The 20,495-nt window shown below is 36.7% G+C and overlaps 3 protein-coding genes and 1 long non-coding RNA gene across 4 annotated transcripts; 2 read left to right on the forward strand and 2 right to left on the reverse strand.

The window, feature by feature from the left end:
• The first annotated feature begins 1,638 nt into the window (after window positions 1–1,638).
• Window positions 1,639–5,113, forward strand: LOC148959423 (neogenin-like). Its single transcript, XM_089110408.1, has 3 exons — window positions 1,639–2,826; window positions 3,646–3,969; window positions 4,728–5,113. Exons 1-3 carry the CDS (start codon window positions 2,673–2,675, stop codon window positions 5,027–5,029), a joined length of 780 nt encoding a protein of 259 aa, XP_088966534.1. The 5' UTR covers window positions 1,639–2,672; the 3' UTR covers window positions 5,030–5,113.
• A 54-nt stretch (window positions 5,114–5,167) lies between these two features.
• LOC135684672 (uncharacterized) lies at window positions 5,168–6,709 on the reverse strand. Its single transcript, XM_089110406.1, has one exon. The coding sequence runs from the start codon at window positions 6,696–6,698 to the stop codon at window positions 5,742–5,744; it is 957 nt and encodes a 318-aa protein (XP_088966532.1). The 5' UTR covers window positions 6,699–6,709; the 3' UTR covers window positions 5,168–5,741.
• Window positions 6,710–10,680: 3,971 nt separating this feature from the next.
• Window positions 10,681–11,559, reverse strand: LOC148959424 (uncharacterized). Its single transcript, XM_089110909.1, has one exon. It carries the CDS (start codon window positions 11,557–11,559, stop codon window positions 10,681–10,683), a length of 879 nt encoding a protein of 292 aa, XP_088967035.1.
• A 2,781-nt stretch (window positions 11,560–14,340) lies between these two features.
• On the forward strand, window positions 14,341–18,939 carry LOC148959425 (uncharacterized). Its single transcript, XR_016144109.1, has 4 exons — window positions 14,341–14,914; window positions 15,836–16,127; window positions 16,921–17,208; window positions 17,539–18,939. It is a non-coding gene; the product is annotated as an uncharacterized LOC148959425 (long non-coding RNA).
• Window positions 18,940–20,495: the final 1,556 nt, after the last annotated feature.

Here is a 20,495-nt window from a genome sequence, read left to right on the forward strand (position 1 = left end):
TGATTTTGATTTTGATTTTGATTTTGATTTTGATTTTGATTTTGATTTTGATTTTGATTTTGATTTTGATTTTGATTTTGATTTTGATTTTGATTTTGATTTTGATTTTGATTTTGATTTTGATTTTGATTTTGATTTTGATTTTGATTTTGATTTTGATTTTGATTTTGATTTTGATTTTGATTTTGATTTTGATTTTGATTTTGATTTTGATTTTGATTTTGATTTTGATTTTCATTTTGATTTTGATTGATCACACTCAGCATTAAGCCGCTTGAAATCCTTCTTTTAAAAATTTAATGAAAAAGAATTTTTACAATAAGGAACCTTTTTACTCCTACATCGACAAAAAGTACAATAAGATAAACATTTTGTGACAAGCTAGGTGATATTGGATGTTTATCTCCGTTTAGGTTTCTATCAACAAGGTCCTGGTATCATAATCAAAACGTGGTTAAGTTCAAGCCAATTCAATTTTGAAAACTTCAAAAACTTTCCAGACTATCCAGGTTGCCCAACATACGTTCAAAATGCAGATAATTTCAACTACTCTGGACGTTACTACGGCAACTATCAACATGGACGTTACTCATCAGTGTTTGTTTCGCCGCAAAATGGAAAGCACATTTTTTTGCTATATGTAGCTACAGATGTCGTCTGGAAATTGAGATGAACCCAAATGGATTCATAAAAGTTTTAGAGGTGAATCTACAAACCAATGATAACTGGAATGAAAAGTAAGCTTCGATTTCATATCAAACTTTTGCAAGGATACAAAAAAGCTGCTGGACTCGTGGCAGGGAGGGCTGCTTAAATCTCGACTTTTTCGTCTTCATAAATAGCTGTCCTTTGTTCCTAAAAATGCCATTTTGATAAGTTCTCAGAAGAATTTACTTGTTTTCTTGTGATCTATAACTTCAGACTTTAACATGTTTTCAACCTGAAAAATCGACTGGACGCTCTAACTGAACATACACTGGACATGAAAATATTTTGTCGTTTTGGCATCTTGTCCATGGTTGCTCAGCCATCTTCAGCAGGGTGGAGCGTTATAAAGTTAGCTGCGAAGGCACTCGAAAGTGTATCATGTCCAGGATCAAATTTTGTCCTATGGGTGTTGTTGAGAAGAGCTCCAGCGTATTGCCACTCCACGTAACATTTTCCATTTTATGCAAACTGATGAAGAATGAAGCAGTAAAATTATCAGGAGTACTACCAAACGGGATACACTTAGCATGCTCTCTGAACCAAAACACATAGACTACCACTTCTAAGCCTGTATGTAGATGGTTTTTTAATAGCAGTACATTTTTCAAGGTTTAATCCAACAGTAAGAAATATACATTTTAAGATTTGATAATTAGTACTTGTGTACTCTCTAAGTTGATCACAAATTTCAACGGAACTTTTAGCATATTTTATAATTTTGCCAGAATTTTTTGTAACATGCATTAAACAAATATTTGCAAACATATGTTCTATCACTGCAGGAAATATTCAGCTGAAGTTGACTTACTAAAAGGCTTCAGATATGAAATCGTTGCTTATCACTACGATACAACTTATAGAACTGGATTTTTTCGGCTTGGTGTGAGATTTCCTGATGCAACGGAAGTGAAACCCATACCAAAACTTTTAACGCACATTGTAGCTAGTTCAAAGCTCAAACAGAAACTCCTTTCCAAAAGAAGAAGAAAACAGCATTTTCTTTCTCTAAATATCTTATTTTTGTAAAGTGACATGCTCCATTGTGTTGTCCACAATCTGTTATGCTTTTGGTCACGCTTTGGACGATAGAATATTTTTAAAACTGATGGTATTAGCCCTCTTTATCTCCATTTTAAAGATACTTTTAAGCACTAAGTGCAATTATCGATGAAGGCCCTGTTTTTCAATTGCTTATATTCTAAAGAGGAACTTTCAGACATCCTTTTACTATCTTCTGTTGTTAATCTTGGGATTTGAGAAGCATACCTTTAAAGACATGTCTTTATATAATAAGGGTTTTATCTTTTGATTTTTGAAAATTTTTTGCACTCTACGTCTTTATTTGGGTCAAGATTATTAAGCATTTAGGATTTACATTCTGATGGTGAAAAATTGCCGGAAAGAATTTTTAATGGTTCACATCATCAAAGTTTTGGTAGATATTTGAAAGCTCAAAAGTTCAGAGGCTTGCTTTATTATTCTATCATTTATTCCTCCTCTAGCTCGATTAGCTGACAATCCTCCATTTGGCTTTTATTCGCAAAGTCTTATGCCCTCAGGTGCACATGCGTGAGGATATTAGATTCAAAGCTTCACGTCAAAATCTTAGTCATTCAGTTTAATAGCAATGAACAGAACTTTTTCACGAAGTATAACATGTCGATAACGTAACAACACTGGTATGCCTTCCCCTAGAATGGAGAGGTTTCGTTGAGGAGGCTGTGATGTGAATTTGAAAATTAAAGACCAAGGACCAGGAATGATTTAGAATTTTTATAGAACGTCTAAAGCATCTGTGTGGACAATTTCTAAAGCACGGGCAATGATCGTTTCGCACATAACGAAAGCGAAGAAATTTCTACTCAATATTATTTAATTGCATTGAAAAGTTTTGCAATCTATATACTGATACCAGCAGAATATATTTTTCCATTGTTAGCTATTCGAATCCGAGTTCGGTTGAAATGGATGCAGGCCAGTTGTCGTCAAGCACTTTTTATTCGATCAAAGCATTTATGGCGGAAAGAGTAGGCAGCGACTACATAAGAGTTCAGCATAGAGTTGGCAGCGGTAACTACTCATCATCTTGGGGAAATATGCTTTACAATTTAAAGACAGGTTTGTTCATCGTATTTTGATTAGGAGTCTGTGAGGAATCAGCAACAGAAGCCATAGACAAACATTATACAAAGTTTTCCTTTTCCTTCCAAACTCATCTACATGACTTTTACTACCTCTCTCTTTTCGGTCTTTCAGTATTCATTATTGTTACTTTGATCATTATAAAGCCCAGAGTGAAGTTAACATGATTAAGCACTTAATCCCTGCTTGATGAATTTGTAATGGTCTTAGCATTTAAGAATAAAAGTTTACTTTTTAGGCAAAAAATTGTCATCTACGTTTCCAATATCTACGGTTAATATATTGATTTTGTTGGTTAGCCCTGACTTTAAACGAAGTGCAAGATCAAAGATGTTTTCCATTAGATAGAGCTCGCTGTTTAATATCAGTGATATATTCATGATAGTTTTTTCGATAGATGTAATTGCGTGAATTATTTGCTGAACAACACTTTCAGAAATTTAATCTTCAAGGTTTGCCCAATATTGATAAGAAATATTATGGTGTTTATGGGAGAGGCAGAGGGTGTTTTGGATTTTCTTAATCACCAGAGTCAAACTTGTCGTCATCTGAGATACACATTCTCCAACGTGACACTCTTAAACAGTTACCATATCCAAATCAGTTGTCAAATTTGTGTATTTTTTACTTGAAAAATGGTTTTTGCGAACTAAAATGGCATAAGCACAGGACATTTTGACCGTGAGTTCCTCTTCCCTAAGTCATTCCAAAAGATTCAGCCTTTTTCAGTATAGGCACAAAATTCAGGCTACATGTAAATGAGTAGCAGATTGAGGACATGTGATTTTATTTCAGATGTAACTGCCATGAGTATTCCAGCTCCGGTCCCTGCGATGATTAACTCTACTGCCATTTCAATCACGCTGCCTTCAGCTCCATACCTACCTCCCTTGGATTCTTGGACTTATATAACCAATCATCAAGTTCGCTACTACAAAGTTGGAAACGAAAGCAATGTTCACACAATCACAGTAAATGGAAGTCTGCCACAAACAGTGATTGCGTCAGAGCTTGGCAAATACACTGATTATCAGTTTTTTGTTCATTACTTTGGTACAATTAGCAGCGCTGATCACACTATCATATCACCAGGTGCAATACAGAAAACAGATGAAGATGGTAAGCCTAGCTTTAAAATGATATTTTTTTGCAGGAAAACTGGCATTTTTGCAGTTTTGGCCTTAATATTTGTTTAATTCTTTAAAAGCATTGATCAACAGCTAGCTTATGTTGCTCTATGAAATGCAAGAGACAGAGAAACAGAGAGTTAAATCCATTGTTTGAGTGAACAAGTTGACAATACTATAGGTGCTTTTTGAAATGAAATAAAAGCTTGAGGAGTTTCATTTCTTCTGAGATCAATAAAGCGCAAAGATCGGCATGTTTTCAATAAAAAAGTAACCTATCTATCAAACGGAATATCTTCGCCATGATTGAATGAAGCTTCAGTTCCCGTCATTTCCTTAGCTTAGACCAAATCAACATACACTTATCGTTTTGATTATCGGTAAATATGCTGAAATATAGCAATTGTTCATTCCATGTTCGATGAATACGCTCAGAAAATACAAATTATCGAGCTTATCGATGGACCGGAGCACCATCCGCCATTATCTCAATGTGCAAGTTAGGCTGAAAACGCACAATATCCCGTGTATTTGGTTTTTTTTACAAAACCGTGACACAACCCCTTTAAGTCCACCTTTAGAGTCTTAACAAATCCTAATTCTTTATATGACAAAAGCAAATAACTGGTTCAAAATAAGAAACTGTATCTCTTAACGTTTCTAGCTTATTTATATCTCTAGATAGGAAATTATCTGTGCCCTCTTTTAATAGCAAATTCATTTGCTGTATCCTATCTGTTTACATTGCAGTACCTTCCGCCGCCCCAGCCAACTTAAAAGCAAGAAACATAAGCTCTTCTAGTATTGAAGTGACGTGGGACAATGTACCATCAGATCACCAGAACGGGATCATAACCGGATACAAAGTTTACATCAAAAAAACAATAGGTGAGAACCCGTGGACAAGTCATAATATAACTGAAAAATCATTCACAAAGTCTGGCCTTGATTTGTGGACATTTTATGACGTCAAAGTATCTGCAAAGACTTCAGTTGGAGAGGGAACCATAAGCGATTCTAGAAGGGTTAGAACCGACGAAGATAGTGAGTAAATATTGAAAACTTTAGTTCTTTCGTTTCATCCTGTATCCATAACGACTGCTTTAGACGCTGCCACTATCATCTTCCTTTCTTTTCAAAAAGAATAGAAAATCAACATTTTCAACATTATCAATCTAAAACAGTCCAGCTGTTATCGACCACAATTGTGCACTTAAATGATTAAAGCATGAAACTTTCCAGAATAGCTAATGAGTTACTCAGTAATCATATCTGATATAGTGCCAGTTGGTATTGTGCCCGAGATCCGAGAACTGCGCATGTCTGTATGGAAACGAGGCTTAGAATAAAGTACTCCCTAATCACTTTATATTTTGATATTATTGTTTGAAAAACTTTCTGCGATATGTGCAATATGCAAGGAAGCAATCTAATACATATCCGAGAACTGCGCATGTCAGCACGAAAACGAGGCTTACAGTGAAGTACGCCTTTATCACTGATATTTTTGTTGGAAAAACTTTCTGTGATATATCCAGTATGCAATTTTGCTATGGATCCAATAGTTACGCATTTCTCTATGAAAACGAGGCTAAGATTTAAGTATCCCTAGTCACCTTATATTTAGATATTTTTATTTGATAATCTTTCTGCGAAATGTGTATGTAAGCAAGCTACTTTTTATATGGGTATTGCTTATCTTGTTTACAATTCTAACTATAAAGTAACGAACTTTGAAGGTAACTAGCATACATAATAGACAAACTACTGTTGGCAGTTGCCCTCACAATTGCAGAGTCCCGTACATGCCAGATTAGCTCTTGTACATTTGCAGCGACCCCTGCATGGCCCCTTACATTTGCAGTGGATTAGTTCATAGCATGTATCCTTTGCCTGAGGAAGTTCTGTCCAATATGGTGTCCACATAACGCCCTGTCGCTGCCATCGCCATTCTGATGGACTTGGAATTATAGGCTGTTTCAGAAGCGTTTGACCCCAAACAAAACTTCCTTGATGTACCGCTCTTTTAACGTGTTCGTGGAGGGCTGCTTGCGTAGGAGGGATGCCATCAATACTCCTTGATTTTTTTGAGAAAAGCTCCTGCCGCGCCTCATCGACTCTGTTAAGGCTACTGGTACGATCATATAACAGAACCACAAATCTCTCAAGCAGTGGCATGAGTCTGCTGAGGGCTTCTGTTGTTGGCGCAGCTTTTAGGGTCATCAGGACAGGCGTTAACTGAGGAAAGATCTTCCATATTTCCCAGGCTATTTTTTTCCCACGTCCTCCAAAAAATGATACAGTATCACACCCTGTTAAAGCATGGAAAACTGGTAAAGCTGATGCCTTATCAGTGCCTAAAGATTTTGCAACTATATGTGCAGGGATATACCACATATTCTTGCCAGAGCCAAAAGTAACCCATACCTCATCAGCTTGAATACAACCAGCAACTGAAACGGCTAACACAACAACATCTGTGTCATTACTTTTGATGAGTATCCGGCGGTGTCCGCTTAAAGTTGCATCACGCGCATGAACAATTAACCGTGTATCTGCCTCTTCATGGCTGCAGGGCACAAGGTAATCTACATCTCTTTGAGTACTAGAGAGCCATAAAACATCGTCGCCGTAAGTGGTGTAGATCTCCTTACCGTCGGGAATTGTCAATGAAACGAACTGAAACATATGAAATAAATTATTGTCAGAAACTAAAAGCATATGTCAGCATCATCAACATTATTAAGAAAAGTATTGTTCAGAATTGCAAAGAATTGCTAAACAGCTCGTCTTTGTTTTCATCTACTCTAAGAAAGCCTTTCCAATCTGTCGGGATTCTTGTTGAGGCCATCACTTTCCGACGTTGCCCAGAACCTCTCTTGTCTCGCAGTGATTTCTTCAACGAGTCCACTTTGTAAACATCCCATACTAGATCAATTCGTGAGGAATTTTGCAGTATTCTCAGAATGTAAGGGGCGAATATGGCTGTGAAATATTCATCGAATGTGCGCACAGCTTTAGGCTGTAGCATCTGGACAATGACAGCACCATCAATAATGACTGCATCAACAGATGGTTTGGTCGTAGTCGGAACTTGTGCTGATAGGCTTGTTAAGCAGTTAATGAGGTCTGCTTTTTGGCCTTCTCTGAGCTGGCCAAATTGGGAAAGTGAAGGGGGCCATGGCTGATTCTCATATTTGAAGAATCTTCTAGATTTCCGTCGCGGAATTGGCATGCTATATAAAGACGTGAAAACAGAGAGCAGTCTTGTTGAAGAACATGTAGCTTAGCTTTATCTGCGGGTACTTTCTTTTTCTCTGGCGTACTAAAGATTGATAGGCACATCTTCTTTATGGGATGGCTAACAGGCTTGCTTTTTTCAACAAATCGCTCCTTCAAAAACAGATTGAAATGTTCTTCACCAATACGTTTAGCATTGCGAACTGTCTCGATCACTTCATTAGACTTGACATCTTTGGTATGAATCGCCAGCAAATATTCTCCTTCCTCTTCAAACGGATTGCCAAACTCTTCTAATGAGGACACTGTATTTACAACGTCCCTGAAAAACGAGCGCTGGAACCCTGGCTTCTGCTCATGGTGCTTTTGATCTTCTTCAGAGAAAGTATCAGCCTCAAATTCTTTGATTATTCTTGACAATTCAGGGCCCGCCACCATCCATCTCCTCAGTGCTCCTGGATCCTCAGTCAGACCAACAGCTCCCCCTTGTCCTTTGACGATTGCATTCTCTTGCTCGTGAGCATGATCAAGTGCAATGGATGAAAATCTTCTTTTTGTCTTGTGAACAACGAAACAGCCTTGCATGAAGCATTTGTAAACATCTGGATTCCTGGAAGACAAAGCTTGCATGTCTCTATAATGAACCGAAAGCCACCTAGAGTAGTTTGGGTGATCCAAAGCAAACATCCATGGGAGTATTTCTCGTATCGCTTGAATATACAGAGGGAAGCTGGCCTCCCCGAAAGAACGCACCAATCGAAGGTAGGTTAGTTCCAACTTAAGGACTTCATTCCAGTAAAGAAACTGTGGTGACTTTAACAGCATTTCGCTTCTCCAGGCATCAAAGGAAAGAAGGTTGTTTTCATCTCTATTCTGTCGCGAAGAATATTCATTATAAGCTTTCCTTATGAGAATATATAGGCTTGCAGCTGTGACCTGGTGCGCACGGCGTGTGCGGGTTACATGACAAGCAGATAAGAATGAGTCAGCTACCCCCTGAGTAGCCACTCCGGCCATACACATGATCTCTGCCCACCCGCTCCCATCCAGCCACTTTCCAAGCACTTTTAAGAAAGCCATCTCAATGTGAAGCCCGCCAAACATGACTACATATCGGTCCTCACTAAACTCGTCCAATGACCACTGTATTTGTTTAGCTAGAGCAAATAATGGCTGGTCCAGTACGAGGACAGGTGTCTGAGAAGGGTTCAATTGTTGTAAGGAAGATTTAATGACCTTCATGCTGTGTGCAATCATTGCAAGTGAATGGGCATTCTCTGTAAACATCGGTAGCAGAGAAATGATCGCTGGAGAGTGGTTTGAGGGAACAGATCGAAAAGCACGGTAGGCTGCCCAAGAAACAAAATCTTCATCGCCGATTTTTCCTTTTTCAAACAGAGCCAGAGCATTTCTCAGCCAGCCTTCTTCATGATATTCGGAGTTACAATTAAGGCAGTCGTCAGATTCAAATAGTTTTTCTTGTACAACTGGTGCATATAGCTCAGCAGCTGGAAGTGACACAGGTAAAACCTCGCTATAACTTGGTGGCAGTTGCGATATCGTCTTTGAGTTTGAAGGCTTAACAAACTCGAATACGTCCGGACTTCTTGGTGTTCCGCCATTATCTGTAGAAGGGTGCTGAACGATAGAAATTGCTGTCCCGTGAAATGAGCCTTTTGGTGTGATTGAACTGGTGTTGTGGTCGATGTTATCTACTGCTGCAGTGCAAAAAACATCACTTCTAAGCTTGGCAGGGCAGACAACATCTTCTCTTTCATATCTTTCTATTACTGAATTTGCAATTTCAGTAGACAATGTTAAGAATCGATCGTACGAAATACACAGTCCTAGCTTATAAAAAGCATCAACAAGAGAACGGTCTCGTGTTGTTCCATGAATCTTTAAGGCAGTATAGATTGGTAGTGGACACTCTTTCTCTCTAATATGGCGATGGCGCATGCTCCCTGAAGACTCAGGCCGATCACGAGACCTTGAAATACTGTTGAAAACAATAAGCTGAGCGATTGACAAACATGCTTGGCTATCTGAGGGGTTGGTTTTAGTCAAAGACCCTTTCAGTATCATTCCTAGAAAAGTGAGCAGAGATGGTGGTAAAGAGCTTTTCTGGCATTCAGGGCTAAATGAACCATTGAACGAGTTTTTCACTTTTGAGATGTCTTTTCTCACAAGATTAGCCGCTTTAGCAAGGCACCACGCATCAGTATCCTTTTGCTTTACGTCGCTCAGAATTCCTCCGATTTCACTTCGTAAGACCAACCGAACGTCTCTTCCCTCTGCGTGTGCACTAAGATCTGGGCACGCTGAAAGTACCCTCTCCTTCAATCTTGTAGCATGAACCGTTCCAAAATCTGCTCCAAGTTCTTTAAGCTTGAACGTATAGAAACTAACTAGGTCTGATAATGTAAGTATGGCTGGCTTTTCATTCTCAAGCCTATTTTCAATATACGAAAGCAGCTCAGCAAAGGCAAGATCTTTTACATCAATTGAGTCTTTGTCGTCGCCGACAGATTTCGTAGATTTCTGCTTTAACGGTCTAGCCCGGTTGTAGAAGGCAACCAAACATTTGGCATGGTACTTTGCCTCGATGGCAATTAAATCCCCGGCCGCGAGCTTAGCAATGATTTTTCTGTCATTCAATAGGATGGCACTCTCCCTTACATTCTTATCGATCTCAATAGTAGAGGCAGAGTGTAAGTTCTGAGGCTCATCTTGGTTCTTACAGAAAAAGCAACGATGATGTGGATTAAAAGCTGCCTGACTAGATCGTCTTGCTTTGACAGGACTAGAACAGAGCAGAACTTCTTGAGAACAATCATCGTTTTGCATTTCCACATCTTCAATTTCAAAGACCTTTCTTTTTTTCAAGCGTTCTAGTTTTGTGTTGTTGAAACGATCTCTACATGACTTGTGCCAAGATGCCTTGTTATCAATTATATTCTCTTGAAATTCAATGCTTTCTGCGAACGTTTTGAAACAAATCACGTCAACACCAAGATTTTTGAATTCTTTTACTTCTCGAGCAAATCTGACATAACCAACTCCTGAATCTTTTCTTTTCGAATTTGCAGGGCATTGCAAGTCCTCAGAAGTTGATTTCTGGCAAACAATGCAGCGTTTCCAGTCCATATTTGATCGAAAATCCTTTTTTGGAAGAATGATATTGATCGTTACTGTATTTAACGGTGTATTTTAGGACGACGATGTTTTCTAGACATAGGCCTATTGCAATAAAGAGCTATAATAATAATAATAATAATAATAATAATAATCAATTTATTTAAAGTTGGCGCTACATAGCTATTTACAAAGAAATGAGCTAATCCAAGCCAACTGTTAAAACTACTACATCAACTAAATACATACGAGATTAAATACATAAAATTTTAAATACAAAATGATCCATTAAAAAACTATAAAAACCTGAGCTATTTAAAAGATAGAATTACAAAAAACCAAGCTGTGGCACGAACGTCCTACATAGTTTGCATGTACAGTCTGTGCCATTCCAGCTTTTAATTTCTTTCTTAAACTCATTAATAGATTGAGCATTCCTTATGTGCTGAGGTAAAGAGAGCCAAAGACGCTGCCCTCTATATTTGATAGTTTCGGTTCCATAAATGGTTGTTCTTACTCTTGGTGCCATAAATTCATTATTATTTCTCAAATTATAAACAGCATGACGCTCGCAGAAAATCTCCCTCATAAAAGGAGGGTTGATATTTCCCTTTGTTTTAAACATTTCAATCATAAGATTTCGCAGGTGTTTTACATGAATATTTACCGAGCCATCATTTTCTAGCAGAGTGTTGAAGCTAGAATCATAGTCTTTGTATGCAATTCTCAGAGCTCTTTCGTGTATTCTATTAATCTTACTATTCAAGTGCCTACTGTGGAACATCCAGACTAGTGGACAATATTCGAATTGGCTAATTACAAATGCTCTCATTAAGATTTTAAGTTTATTAGCGTCCATGTATCCAGATATGCGAGCGAGGGCGGTGAGTTTGCTACCAGCCTTCTTACATAACTTACTGATATGTGTCTCAAAACTGAGTTTTTTGTCTATCACAACACCTAGTAGCTTTTCCTCTTCCGAGTTTTCTATGATAGAATCTCCTACATTAACTTTAACCTGTTGATTAGAACTTTTGCCAAGAATAAGTAAATGACATTTGTTTGTATTCAACTTCATAAAGTTATCAGCGAACCATTGGATAGTTATACTTGAGTCATTCTCTAGCCTTGCAATTACATTATTGAGATTTTTATCGCACGCATATAGAGTTGTATCATCCGCGTAATTGCAGATATCCGTATCCATTAAGGAGAGAAGTAAGTCATTTATGTAGATGTTAAAGAAGAGGGGACCAAGAACTGATCCTTGCGGAACACCAAGGAGCAATTATTTGTAGGTACTGAATGATCCATTAATCTTAACTCTCTGATGCCTATTTTCCAAGTAGCTGTTAACAAGACACAGTGCTTCATGGCTGAATCCGTAAGCATCTAGTTTTGCTATAAGGAGGTCATGTTTAATACAATCAAAGGCTTTCGAGAGATCCATAAGGATTGCGCCAACATTTTCTCCCCTGTCTAAGCTTGCTTTCCATTTTTCAAGCATTTGAGCTAATGCGTGCTGCACATTGTACCCTTTACGAAAACCACATAAAAGTGACGATAAATACGATTGCATATAATCAATAATCTGTTTATCCATAAGTCTCTCAAAAACCTTTGAAACAGTTGGTAGTACACTAACCGGTCTGTAATTTTTCTTATTGGTTTTCTCCTCCGATTTGTGGAGGGAAGTGACATCTGCTAGTTTTAATAGGTCGGGAAAGACACCATTTTGAATGCAGTTATTGAAAATAAGCTGCAACGATTCGGAACAAATGTCAGAGCTATTTTTCAGCACTCTCGCGGGTATATTTCCAAAGGTTGTTGCCTTTTTAGGATTAAGCCCCTCAATTTCAGAGTGTATCTGTTCCACAGTAACCTCTTGGAATTTAAAGTAGCCTTTAATTCGAGCAAAACTGCGAATTTTCCTAATGCTAGGGTGTTTTGAATATTTCATTATAGCCTTTTCTATAGGATCTGATAAACCATCTGTACTTATGGTAACCTCCCTGTTCCCTGTCAGACCTAATGAGTCAGTTATCGATATAAAATAATCGTTCATGGCTTCTGCAACTTCCTTATCATTGGAAATCATCCTATTATTATCGATAAGGGTAATATTTGAGTTCGATCGACTTTTATCGGAAAGGACAGGTTTTACAGTTTTCCAAAATTTCTTGTTGTCTGTAATATCAGAAGTATTCAAATTTTTATAGAAATTTCTTTTTTCCGTTCTAAATAATTTGACACACAAATTACGCTGTCGACGAAACGCTTCCCAATGTTCAGCTGTGCGGCTTTTATTATATCTATTTTTCAACCTAGAGCGCAGCATAGTAGCTTTACGAAGAACTCGATTCATGAAGGGACCATCATTGGCCCTTGCGTATTTTTTCTTCATCGGTGCATGCTTATCAAGTACCTTCTCAAAGCAATTTTGAAAAGAACTGTAGTCTAAATCAGTTGTTTTAATGCTAGCCAACTCTTCCTTAAGTTCTCGTTTGAAAGTCTGCTCCGAAAATTTCTTATATTCTCTATAGTTAATAACAGTAGGTCCAGCCTTTTGGTACGTCGTTTTCAAAACTGTGACTATCATTTTGTGAAAGTCAGAGAGACCTGTCTCGGTAGTGGTGGTATGTTGGAAGCTCCTATATCTGTTGGTTAAGATTAGGTCAATACACCGTGGATTGTCAGCCTTGAAACAGGTTGGCTCCTTCACCAGATTTCTGAGGTCATAACTATTCATAAAAGTACGAATCTGTTGACCTGTCTCTACTGTATTAAAATCCCCAAGTAATAAAAATTTGTCATATTTTTCACTGTAATGATCAACTGCTTTGCCAAGATTTTCGAAAAAGCTCAAAAGTACTTCTTACCTGAAGCAGCTGCGTGCAAATGTGTCATGTCGTGACCACTACATCAATAAATAGGGCATCTTAGCTTGCTCGAAAAAATAACCTTTTATTTGCTGAATCGTTCCCAAGAATAAATTTTGATTTACAAGAGAAGCATGCTGACATCATTTTCTTGTTCACGCCAAATTTGACATGTCAGCCTCGTTTTCGTGCTGACACGCGCAGTTCTCGGATATGTATTAGATTGCTTCCTTGCATATTGCACATATCGCAGAAAGTTTTTCAAACAAAAATATCAAAATATAAAGTGATTAGGGAGTACTTTATTCTAAGCCTCGTTTCCATACAGACATGCGCAGTTCTCGGATCTCGAGCACAATACCGACTGGCACTATATCAGATATGATTACTGAGTAACTCATTAGCTATTCTGGAAAGTTTCATGCTTTAATCATTTAAGTGCACAATTCTGGGTGTTTTTGGTTGTTAACAGCTGGACTTTAGTTGGAGAGGGCACCATAAGCGATTCTAGAAGGGTTAGAACCGACGAAGATAGTGAGTAAATATTGAAAACTTTAGTTCTTTCGTTTCATCCTGTATCCATAACGACTGCTCTAGACGCTGCCACTATCATCTTCCTTTCTTTTCAAAAAGAATAGAAAATCAACATTTTCAACATTATCAATCTAAAAGACATACATCAACGAATTCATGATTTACAGCAATAACTCGAGTGAGAAGTTCTGCACAATTCTATGTAAGAACTTGAACGAGAGGCGTTTTGAAAACGAAGCAAATTTAATGAGCTATTACTTTACCACTTTAACTAATCAAAAAGAGACAAAACTCGCAAATAATGATGTTTTTCACGTAGAAATGGAACATAAGTATGAATCGCAATAACTGCAATGTTAAAATGGAAAGGTAAATATGTGTCCTCAAGAGGATCGAGATCAAAAGTAAAAGACCCTTTGAAAATGGGGGACCTTGTATTCAGAAAAAGACAATTTTTGCAAAGATTTTTCCTGAATCATAGCGACCGTTAGTTTTGATTAGCAATTTTAATTCTTAAGATATTTTTAACTCGAATTTCTTGTGAAAGACAATTGATGAAAAGGCCTAACTTCATATAACTTTTTTTCTGTGGATACGTCTATGCTCCCTCCATTTTTGGTTTTGCAAGTTGTTAAAAAACTATTTACCAAACCACATGTCATTGAAAACGATAATGTGTGGGGGTGAATTCTATTTCAATATGTGACAAAAGCATAAGCAAATAACTGGTCCAAAATTAGAAAAAAACCTTAAAGCTCCTTAAAGTATCTTTCGTTACATTTCAAGGTAGGAAATGAACTGTGGCCTTTTTTAATTGCCAAGCCATTTGCTGTATCCAATCTTTTTACATTGCAGTACCTTCCACCCCACCAGCAAGCATAACAGCAAGAAATACAAGCTCTTCTAGCATTGAGGTTACGTGGGACGATGTACCATCCGATCATCAGAACGGGATCATAACCGGATATAAAGTATACATCAAAAAGGCGATAGGAAACAACCCGTGGACTAGTTATGAGGTAACTGGAAAGTCATTCACAAAGTCTGGTCTTGATTTGTGGACATTTTATGATGTCAAAGTATCTACGAAGACTTCAGTTGGAGAGGGAACCATAAGCAATGTTACAAGGGCAAGAACCGACGAAGATAGTGAGTAAATATAGATAATTTCAGTTCTCCTTTTCAACTTGTATCCATTAAGACTGCGATAGTCACTGCTACTATAATCTTCTTTTCTATCAACAAAGGAACAATGTTAATCTGAAAAACATGCTGTCTCAATGGAAGACGAGGATTTTAATGGTCTTAATTATAATGCATTAATGAAATTTTCATGCACAGAAATGGTTAGATCCAGAGAGTGTGCACAACACTATGCGTGAAAAAAACCCCGCTTTGAAAACGAAGCAAATATGATGAGGCATTTCTATGCAATTTAACATGCGAAACGTAACAAAACTATTGAATACTGGTGTTTTCTAAGTAGAGAAGGAACACAAATGTGAATCGTTATAACTGCAATGTGAAATTGATATGGTAAACACGATTCCTTTATATGAGTGTGATTAAAGACCTTTTGAAAATGGGTGACTTTGCATTCAGAAAAAGGCAATTTTTGCAGAGATTTTGCCTGAATCATAGCGACTCTTACTTTCGATTAGCATTTTAAATTCTTCAGATTTTTCTCATTTGAATTTCCTGTGAGAGACCAGTGACGGAATTGGCCTAGGTTCAAATCACTTTTTTCTGGATGTGTCCAAGCACCCTTTTTATTTGTTTGAAAAATATTAAAACGTTTCTCACAAAACCCGATGTCATTGAAAACATCAATATGTAGGGAAAATTCTACTTAATATGTGACATAAGACTATGCAAAGAACTGGTCCAAAATTGGAAGAAACTTTAAAGCTCCATTCGAATGTGCATCCCTATCGCATCTGTTTACAAGCGACAAATAATTATCTTTCTGCACATTTAAAGTACGTATGGATATTTTTCTACGTAGGAGAGTAACTGCTGTCTCTTTTCATAGCAAAGCCATTTGCTGTATCCTATCTGTTTACATTGCAGTACCATCCGCTGCCCCAGCCAACGTAACAGCAAGAAACACAAGCTCTTCTAGTATTCAAGTGAGCTGGGACAATGTACCATTAGATCATCAGAACGGGATCATAACCGGATATAAAGTATACTTCAAAAAGGTGATAGGAAACAACCCGTGGAATAGTCATGAGGTAATTGGAAAGTCATTCACAAAGTCTGGCCTAGATTTGTGGACATTTTTTGAAGTCAAGGTATCTGCAGACTTCAGTTGGAGAGGGAACTATAAGCGATTCTAGAAGGGTTAGAACCGATGAAGATAGTAAGTAAATATAGAGAATTTTAATTCTTTTGTTTCATCTTGTGTCCATATTGACTGCTATTGTCGCTGCCACAATGGTCTTCTTTCTATCAACAAAGGAACAATATCAATCTTAAAGAGAGGCTTTCTCTACAGAAGAGGATGTTTTTTTGGCTTTAGTTATCATGCATCCATGAAGTTATCATTCAAAGAAAGGACTAGAGTTAAAAATGTTGCATAACACTTTTTGTAAAATAAACGGAGATGCGCTTTGAAAATTTTATAAGCCATCACTATGCCATTCTAACATAAAGCGTATCAAAACTCGCAAATTTGTGGATCTTTTGTGGATCTATACTTTTTGGATCCATTTTTTCACGTTTGATTCTCTGAAGTACGGATGAAAAGCTTTTAGCACTTTTCTCAATACCATTTTGAAATTTGGTAACGGCAAAAAATTGTTCATATTTTGTTTTGTTCATCAAGAATTTGTCTTTTTGGTTTTTTTACCCTTTAATCCTTAGCTCTTTCATCGAAATGTGTGACTCCCTTTCTATCGACCTTTATATTCAAACCATCTTTTACATGATCTGCTTTAGGAGCAAAACTTGACTTAACAAAAAGCTACTTCAATTTTAACTTATTTAATGTATACTTTTGTTGCTCCTTTTTACTTTTTATTACTACGACTACAATATTTTTGAAAACAAGCAAGCCAGTTACAGAATACCTATTAAAAAATGTTTGTAGTTGAAGTTGATCTGGAATCTATAATGAATTTTTAATGAAACTTCATAATTCTAAGTTTTTTAAGCTCCAACAGGTGCTCCTGCTTCCATTCAAATCGTTGGCAATAAAAGATCTGCAATGTTAAGTTAGCAAGTCATACCATTTGAGCATAGAAATGGAATCATAAGAAGCTATGTCATACATTTTAAGATAGTTAACAAAGATACAAGATGGAATGAGACAATAAGCAATGCTTTGAGTGCCACTGTTAATGGTTTACAAAAAAATGAGCTTTATAAATTCAAGATTGCTGGTAAAACAGTCAAAGGAATTCGGACATTCAGCAAGTCTTTAAAACTTTCAACATATGAAAGTAAGTTACTTTCTATAACTTGATTGTTCTAATAGAATGGCTCTATATAAGAATTAGGGAGAAAATCGGCACCAAACGTTTATTGTAATGAAAATGCGAACTAAAGAAACACAAAAGTAGTTAACCTGATTGAATTAAAGTCCAAATAATCTGAGTTTCATAAAGTCATTCAAATGAAAAAGAAAGCAGCGTGCTAGCTTAATTGCTGGAGCTTTACAAAGTAATTATTTTGCTTACTTTTGCACAATTAATCTTACAGGTACAAGTCTCGATGTTTTTGATACTCTTTGTCAGCATGCTCTCCTGATATTTTCACTTTTCATATTCTAGCGAATCAAGTCGACGAAGAAGCTCCTTCTGCTTTCATCACAAACATCAAATTCACAAATATGGCGTTAGCAAAGCATCTATCAAAAGTTGTTCAAGTGACTTCTACCGAGGAATGCTTCAACGTTTGCAAAAACTGCTTCGAAGCAAGAAGTGGATGTAGATGTGCCTCTCTAAATATCAAGAGGACAGAAACAAACTCGAAATTGATCTGCGAAATCAACAAGGAGAGCAAGGAAGCATTCCCTTGTGATTTTGTAGCAACTGCTGGTTCCCAGTACTATGAAGTCAGCTAGGTAATAAAAGGAGCGAGTTTTCTAAAAACGTAGCTAAAACAGCACGGAAACTCAAAAGCAACTATGAAATCAATAAGGCTCGTTTACCATAGGATGATTCCTTAACCATTATGACAATTGTAAAAGATACATTGATGTTTTAGGGTTGCAGCATTAAAAAGTTTTTTACACATCGTAATTTTCAATTTTACTGTTAATTAATGACACTTTGATTTGCATTCGATCGAGATTAATTGCATGAAGCAAGAGACAGCATCAACTACTGTATAATTGAAAAACATTGCTTCATAAATTAATCAAAAGACTGTTTTTTTGACTTTGTTGTTTTGTACTGTCTGTAGCTGCTTTGCCCAAAATTATAATATCTGGCATATCCATGAGTGGAGCCATTTGAAATGACTGTTACTCACAATCTGATTTGTTATAAATGATAGTTGTATACTGTAGCAAGTAGCATAGAAGTCATTTAGCAAGCAAGTAATAAAAATATTTTTTGTAAAAAAACAGACTACCATATATCATGGTTTTAAAACATATCAATTAGAAAATAGCTACAAGAAGCAGGAACAAAATATAAAAAAGTAGTTTTCGTCCAACACTTGTCAGAGTACAAACGTCAAATAATATCCAAAGGTAAGCAGAAAAATTATATCAAGGTGTGAATCGAAAGTAATGTGGGAGGAAGAATAGCGCGGTTGATTATTTCATTGCTTTTAACAAGTAGAGACTACAATTTTTACTCTTGAGCTTGATGTTCTGAAGGCATGAAAGAAGTATTTAATCTCATTTGCCGAAAACTTTTAAAAAAAATTGCTTTAAACCTTTGATGACTGTTTGCAAAATATTCAACTAACATAATTTATGTAACTGAATACTATTGAAAATGGTTGATCATTAGGACCATTTATCAAAATTTGCTTTTGAGTTTCTTGAAATGTTTATATTAATCATTCTGGAAGCAGGCAAAGGGACTCAAATATCCAAATATGTTGCCAAAAGTTTGGAAACAATTTTAGGCTAATTGCATTTGCTGCAGCTTTACAATGATCTCTGTATAGATTTCCTTTGCGTAAGTTTTCCGGAGTAAAAGTCTATTCTGTTATCGTTTTGATCGTCATTGTTTCCTCACCATTGTTCACCATTATCGGACATTCTCTTCCACGTTAATTGTACTTTACTACAGTTATAAAGGAAATAATATACACAAGGTGAATCCGAAGAAAACAGCAGGAACAGGAAATATGTTTAGTTTTCCATGCAGAAATTTCTGCCTATATTTGTTGCTACACATCACACGAAGGTTGTTCTAGGCATTGAGACGCTGCGATTATCAAGCAGTGTTCAGGTGCAAGGCGGAATTTCGTTTTCATCCAATCAGACGCTTTGTCTTTAGTGATTAGGGAGTACTTTATTCTAAGCCTCGTTTCCATACAGACATGCGCAGTTCTCGGATCTCGAGCACAATACCGACTGGCACTATATCAGATATGATTACTGAGTAACTCATTAGCTATTCTGGAAAGTTTCATGCTTTAATCATTTAAGTGCACAATTCTGGGTGTTTTTGGTTGTTAACAGCTGGACTTTAGTTGGAGAGGGCACCATAAGCGATTCTAGAAGGGTTAGAACCGACGAAGATAGTGAGTAAATATTGAAAACTTTAGTTCTTTCGTTTCATCCTGTATCCATAACGACTGCTCTAGACGCTGCCACTATCATCTTCCTTTCTTTTCAAAAAGAATAGAAAATCAACATTTTCAACATTATCAATCTAAAAGACATACATCAACGAATTCATGATTTACAGCAATAACTCGAGTGAGAAGTTCTGCACAATTCTATGTAAGAACTTGAACGAGAGGCGTTTTGAAAACGAAGCAAATTTAATGAGCTATTACTTTACCACTTTAACTAATCAAAAAGAGACAAAACTCGCAAATAATGATGTTTTTCACGTAGAAATGGAACATAAGTATGAATCGCAATAACTGCAATGTTAAAATGGAAAGGTAAATATGTGTCCTCAAGAGGATCGAGATCAAAAGTAAAAGACCCTTTGAAAATGGGGGACCTTGTATTCAGAAAAAGACAATTTTTGCAAAGATTTTTCCTGAATCATAGCGACCGTTAGTTTTGATTAGCAATTTTAATTCTTAAGATATTTTTAACTCGAATTTCTTGTGAAAGACAATTGATGAAAAGGCCTAACTTCATATAACTTTTTTTCTGTGGATACGTCTATGCTCCCTCCATTTTTGGTTTTGCAAGTTGTTAAAAAACTATTTACCAAACCACATGTCATTGAAAACGATAATGTGTGGGGGTGAATTCTATTTCAATATGTGACAAAAGCATAAGCAAATAACTGGTCCAAAATTAGAAAAAAACCTTAAAGCTCCTTAAAGTATCTTTCGTTACATTTCAAGGTAGGAAATGAACTGTGGCCTTTTTTAATTGCCAAGCCATTTGCTGTATCCAATCTTTTTACATTGCAGTACCTTCCACCCCACCAGCAAGCATAACAGCAAGAAATACAAGCTCTTCTAGCATTGAGGTTACGTGGGACGATGTACCATCCGATCATCAGAACGGGATCATAACCGGATATAAAGTATACATCAAAAAGGCGATAGGAAACAACCCGTGGACTAGTTATGAGGTAAC

The sequence above is a fragment of the Rhopilema esculentum genome, chromosome 10 (assembly GCF_057945365.1).
Source record: "Rhopilema esculentum isolate cy_ngs chromosome 10, ASM5794536v1, whole genome shotgun sequence".
NCBI lineage: Eukaryota > Metazoa > Cnidaria > Scyphozoa > Rhizostomeae > Rhizostomatidae > Rhopilema > Rhopilema esculentum.

Coding starts and splice junctions, on each gene's coding strand:
- LOC148959424 (XM_089110909.1), bottom strand. CDS start 11,559: ATGGATACGGATATCTGCAATTACGCGGATGATACAACTCTATATGCG.
- LOC148959423 (XM_089110408.1), top strand. CDS start 2,673: ATGGATGCAGGCCAGTTGTCGTCAAGCACTTTTTATTCGATCAAAGCA. Junction 2,827..3,645: donor GCTTTACAATTTAAAGACAG/GTTTGTTCATCG, acceptor ATTTTATTTCAG/ATGTAACTGCCATGAGTATT. Junction 3,970..4,727: donor ACAGAAAACAGATGAAGATG/GTAAGCCTAGCT, acceptor TTTACATTGCAG/TACCTTCCGCCGCCCCAGCC.
- LOC135684672 (XM_089110406.1), bottom strand. CDS start 6,698: ATGCTTTTAGTTTCTGACAATAATTTATTTCATATGTTTCAGTTCGTT.